Source organism: Benincasa hispida, chromosome 4 (assembly GCF_009727055.1).
Source record: "Benincasa hispida cultivar B227 chromosome 4, ASM972705v1, whole genome shotgun sequence".
In the NCBI taxonomy this organism is placed as follows: Eukaryota; Viridiplantae; Streptophyta; class Magnoliopsida; order Cucurbitales; family Cucurbitaceae; genus Benincasa; species Benincasa hispida.
This window is the reverse complement of record NC_052352.1, coordinates 64,033,728-64,039,299: the sequence shown is the minus strand read 5'-3', so window position 1 is coordinate 64,039,299 and position 5,572 is coordinate 64,033,728. Positions and strand designations below refer to the sequence as shown.

The 5,572-nt window shown below is 33.7% G+C and overlaps 1 protein-coding gene across 1 annotated transcript; it reads left to right on the top strand.

Moving 5' to 3' along the window:
• Window positions 1-2,807: 2,807 nt before the first annotated feature.
• Window positions 2,808-4,558, top strand: LOC120075877 (uncharacterized acetyltransferase At3g50280). The gene has a single exon (XM_039029609.1). It carries the CDS (start codon window positions 2,899-2,901, stop codon window positions 4,387-4,389), a length of 1,491 nt encoding a protein of 496 aa, XP_038885537.1. The 5' UTR covers window positions 2,808-2,898; the 3' UTR covers window positions 4,390-4,558.
• Window positions 4,559-5,572: the final 1,014 nt, after the last annotated feature.

Genomic DNA, 5,572 nt, shown 5'->3' with positions numbered 1-5,572 from the left:
TTTGTTGGTATAGGTACTAACTTTCAGTTTTTTAAACTTTTTCAAGATTCCTTTTATTTGGATGTAATCTTGATTCATCCATGTTCCCTTCTGAACTCAGGTGTTACTTTAGTTTTTAAGTTTTGAGTTTGAGACACTTTTACTTTAGTTCTTAAAAGTCCTTTAAGATTTAAGTTTTGTTTCGATTTGATCCTTATGTCTCAAGATTAAAAAGAAAAAAGAAAAAAAAACTCAGGGTTAAAAGTGTAAATCTTCAAATCTAGAAATCAAATTGAAACAAAATTCAAACCTCAAAGATAATATTGTAATATTTTGAAACCTAAGAATTGAATTGAAATCAGATTCAAAACTTAAAAGATTAAATGTGCAATATTTTAAAACCTGGAAATCAAATAAAAATTGAATGTATTTTTCCCCTAATATGTTAATAATATTAATAATATACATGTCTCAGCTGTGGTAATTAATCATGTATACTTCCCTTAACCATATACATTGAAGTTGTATCACTGGCAAAGAACCGACCAATCAAAGGCCGGCTTTGCAGGGATGAATCATTGATATATAATTATATGAACCGACCATATGTTATAAATTTTATTAATCTCGAACATCAAATATTTTATATTCCACTTATTACATGAACTTGGGAGCTTGGGTTGCATTTGTACACATTAATTAATCAATTATCTAAAATGAATGAACCCCTCAAGTTCTTTTAATTAATTAAAATTAATTAATCAATTAAGAGAGAGAGAAAAGAACAGTTGATAAATTAACAAAAAAAAACATTAATAAGCTACTTGATTGATTGTTTAATTATTAAAAAGCCACACCCCATCTGGGGATTTGAGGAATGACAGCCAACTTACAGAAGAGTAAATAGTCGGCGGCACTTGCTAATTCTTGTATTTTAAATTCTATAAATTTATTTTATTTTATTTTTAAAAAAAACCATGGGGATTATTGAATTAAAATTAAAAAAAATAATAATAAAATAAATGCATGCAATAATAGGAATTTATAAGATTGGCTATATGTTGAGAAGATCTGGAAATTGATATATGAAATCAAGGGAAATTAAAATAATATTATATTATATTATAAATAAGAAGGTTTAGTTCAGGAGGCAAAAGGGGATCTTTGGATGTAATAGAGATAGAGATATTATTGTGAAGTCCAAGGTTGGCTCTCTAGAGAGATACTCTCTGAGATTTGAAGGAAAAATCTCATTGAGATCTTCTTAATATCCAAATTTATATCTCACTTCTGCCTAAGTCAAGGATTTGCTTAGAGGTCATAATGCTAAATATGAACACATTTTACTCCTCTATTAGACTCATTCTAATCATCACATCGTATAAACACTTGAGATTATTATTGAGGTCATTTTATTTATGAGTAGATGAGGTATGCACGACCGAAAGAAAAATTAGATAGAACTTCTCTAATTAAAAGTTATAGAGACTAGTTAGGTTATAATTTAATCAAGGATTCGGAAGGACACGTGATTAAGAGGTGAACATTATTATGTTGTTTTAAAGATATAGTGGAAAATGTGGTTGACATTGACAGATAAACTAGCAAGCTATTCTATCAAACGTAGTCTACAAAATATTACATGATTAACTCGTGAATCTAGTAAAGATAGTAGAATCCTCGACAAAATCCCTCAAAATGGTTCTTTGATTTCCCATGCTTTGATATGATTTTTTTTTTTAAATTGAATATTTGTTTGGACATCATAGACTATATCATATATGATAAATAATCCGCACATTTAATCACTAAACTTACAAGATTATTACTTCAACGTAATATCACACAAGATGCCAATTTAAATGTCTCACCAACACATTTTTTTTCTAGCAATTTCTTTATCATATGCAAAGTCTTTTTTTACAATTTGAACAATAAATATTGTCTTCAAAAGGATTGATTTTAATTTGCGTTTTAGAGGCGAGAAATAATTTAGGCCTTATTTGATAATCATTTGGGTTTTTTGTTTTCTGTTTTTTAAAATTATGCCTATAAACATTATTTTCACCTCAAAATTTCTTATTTTGTTATCTACTTCTTACTTAAAAAAAAAAAAAAAGCCGAATTTTGACAACTAAAAAAATAATTTTTAAAAAATTGTTATTATTATTGAAATTTGACTAAGACTTCAACCATAATAGTTAATAAAGATGCAAATCATCGAATGTGGAGAAAATAGACTTAATTTTAAAAACTTAAATACAAAAAACAAAAGTCCCACTTGGTAACCATTTCATTTTTGTTTTAGTTTTGAAAAATAAGTTTATTCCCTCCTCATTTTTATAATGTTTATTAAATAAATGGTTGAATTCTTAGTTAAATTCAAAAAACAAAAACAACTTTTTAAAAGTTAATTTTTTTAGTTTTCAAATGTTGGCTTGCTTTTTTAAATCAATAGTAAAAAATAGATAATAAAAGAAGAAACTTGGAGGTGGAAATAGTGTATATAGATTTAATTTTAAAAAACAAAAATAAAAAAAAATAAGAAATTGGGAAATTTATAGATGAAGAGTATCAAATTTGCACACTAGGAAATATTCTTGGAATATATATCCAAATTCATCCGCAAAAACAGGAATCAAGCATTAAATAAAATAAGGAATAATAGAAAACCCAAATAAATAATAAATAATATGATACCGAAATCACTAAAAAAAGAAAAAGAAAAAGAAAAAAAGTTCCCTTCACGACACAGATAACAAAACCGCAAGTTCATGAACCCACAATTCGTCACTCTTTTTCCCCATCTCCCCTATAAATACCCCTCCCCGCCGCTCATTTTTCTCCACACTCACCCTTACAAAATCACTTCATACTTTTTCTTTCATTCTCTCTCAAAAAAAAATAAAAATACACAAAATGCCAATCCCCAACTCTTCTTCTTCTCCAATTCTTCTCTCTAAATGCACTGTCTTCCCCGATCAACCTTCCGCCGTCGCCGACCTCCAACTCTCCGTCTCCGACCTCCCTATGCTCTCTTGTCACTACATCCAAAAAGGCTGTCTCTTCACTTCCACTAATCTCGACGCCATTTCCGTCCTCGATCTTCTTAAATCCAGTCTCTCCAAAGCGCTCTCTCGTTTTCCGCCCCTCGCCGGCCGTTTATTCACGGACGATGACGGTTACGTCTACATCAAATGTAACGATGCTGGCGTCGACTTCATCCACGCCAATGGCGGTGAGTTCTTCGTTCGTGACCTTATCGCTTCCGGTGATGTTCCTGATTGCTTCAAGGAGTTTTTCGCTTTCGATCGAACGGTTAGTTTCGCCGGTCATTTTAGTCCAATCATGGCCGTCCAAATCACCTTCCTCGCCGATGGCATTTTCATTGGCTGCTCCGTCAACCACGCTGTTACTGACGGCACTTCCTTTTGGAACTTCTTCAACACCTTCGCCGAGGAGTGTAAATCCGCTAAATCGACTAAAAAAATCACTATCACTCCTTCGCCGGATTTCCGCCGTGACTCCGTTCTGGTTTCTCCGGCCGTCCTCCGTCTGCCGTCGAGTGGTCCTAAAGTTACATTCTCCGGCGACGTACCGTTACGGGAGAGAATATTTAGTTTCAGTAGAGAAGCAATTTTGAAACTGAAAGCTAAAACGAATCAAAAGAAATTAATCGGAAACGGAGAGTTAACGGTAGCAGCGGTGGAGATTATGGGGAAACAAAGTAATGATACGTACTGTCAGAATAACGGCAAAGTGGGGACCATTATGGACAGCTGGTATAAAAACGACACGGTTTCGAAACAACACGCGGATTGCGAGGAGATCCCAATCATAACAATATCGTCGTTTCAGTCACTTTGCGCCTTATTATGGAGGTCGGTAACACGAGCGAGAAAACTCCCCCCGAATAAAACGACAACGTTTCGTATGGCGGTTAATTGCCGACACCGGCTAGAGCCGAAGCTTGATCCATACTATTTCGGTAACGCCATTCAGAGTATTCCGACGTACGCCACCGCCGGCGACGTTCTGTCTCGGGATCTGCGGTGGTGCGCCGAGAAGTTGAACGAGAACGTGATGGCGCACGATAACGGAATGGTGCGCCGGTTCGTAGAGGATTGGGAGGGGAATCCGAGAGTGTTTCCGTTGGGGAACGCCGATGGAGCGTCGATTACGATGGGAAGTTCACCGAGATTTCCCATGTATGAGAACGATTTCGGGTGGGGACGGCCGTTGGCGGTGAGGAGTGGACGGGCGAATAAATTCGACGGGAAGATATCGGCGTTTCCTAGTAGAGAGGGCGGCGGAAGTGTTGATTTGGAGGTGGTTTTGGCGCCGGAAACTATGGCGGGGATTGAATCAGATTGGGAATTCATGCAATACGTGTCGTGTTCGTCGAATTAAAAGGTAAATTACTAGAAAGTTTCTGCAAATTTCTGCCCCCCCATGGCTACATGGAAGTGTAGTGGAATAACGATGAGGATGAAGATGATGATGATATATATATGTGTGTTAAGTGGAAATGAAATTATATGAAGGTAATTTTCTGTGAAATAATGAAATTTTATAATCTGATTTTTCATCAAGACTGTGTTTTGATCGATTACGAGCGATTCATCATCACTTGAGTTTTTGGAAATGAATAATTTGAGTCTTTCTGGTTTGGTTTTCATGAAGGGAAATTTGTGATCCTAGTGATCATAATTTTATGTCCCTCTTCTTCTAAAATGATTTTTTTCGTATTCGCTATTAAAATAATTGCAGGTAGGTAAATAATCGTAAAATAATGACTCAAATCATTCCTAAACTTGCTCTTAATTGATTCAACTTAAACCTTTCTAACCATATTTGTCTATTTTGTTAAAATTGGTTACAGCATATAGATTTGAATTCTCTGCTCTTGGTGGTCGAAAAATCCAATATATTCATGTTGATCATAGTTTATATAATGGTTTTATAGTTAATTATGCAGGTAAAAAAATCTTAAAAAGAACAAAATTTTGTACCAATAAAACTACATCTTTACCAAAAGGAAAAAATGTTGTACCAATAAAACTACATCTAACCATACTTCACACTCACTCAAGAAAGTTAGAGCTCCAACAAGCCTCCTAAGCTTCTAAATTGTTGGTCAAAAACATTAAGAACGGTGCATAAATATTAAGGACGGCTTATAACAAAAGTACAATGGGAATTACACTTAACCAAAGAAATAATACTCCTTCGACTTGCAAGATTTTAGATTCATTTGATATTCGGAGTTTTTAGTTAATTTACTCACCCTTCCACCACTAATCTCACAATTTAAATTTTCTTCTTAAAATTTTGTTAGGCTTTATCCCATTTTTTTTTTAATTGTTGGTTATATCTTAGCATAAAATGAAATCGACTAAAATCTGAACTAACTCATCAACCTGTGGTGGAATTTTTATTTCCATGTTCATATACAAAATGAAATTCCTAAACATTTTATCAAGTTTGTGGTTGTTGATTAAAAAAAAATGGCAAGCAACTAGTTTATAAAATTAGCTTTCATCTATGGATTCTTCTTAAAGTATGTTAGTGATCAGCAACAAACGTCAATAAC

Excerpts from the sequence above, each read along its gene's own strand:
- LOC120075877 (XM_039029609.1), top strand. The coding sequence starts at position 2,899 with ATGCCAATCCCCAACTCTTCTTCTTCTCCAATTCTTCTCTCTAAATGC.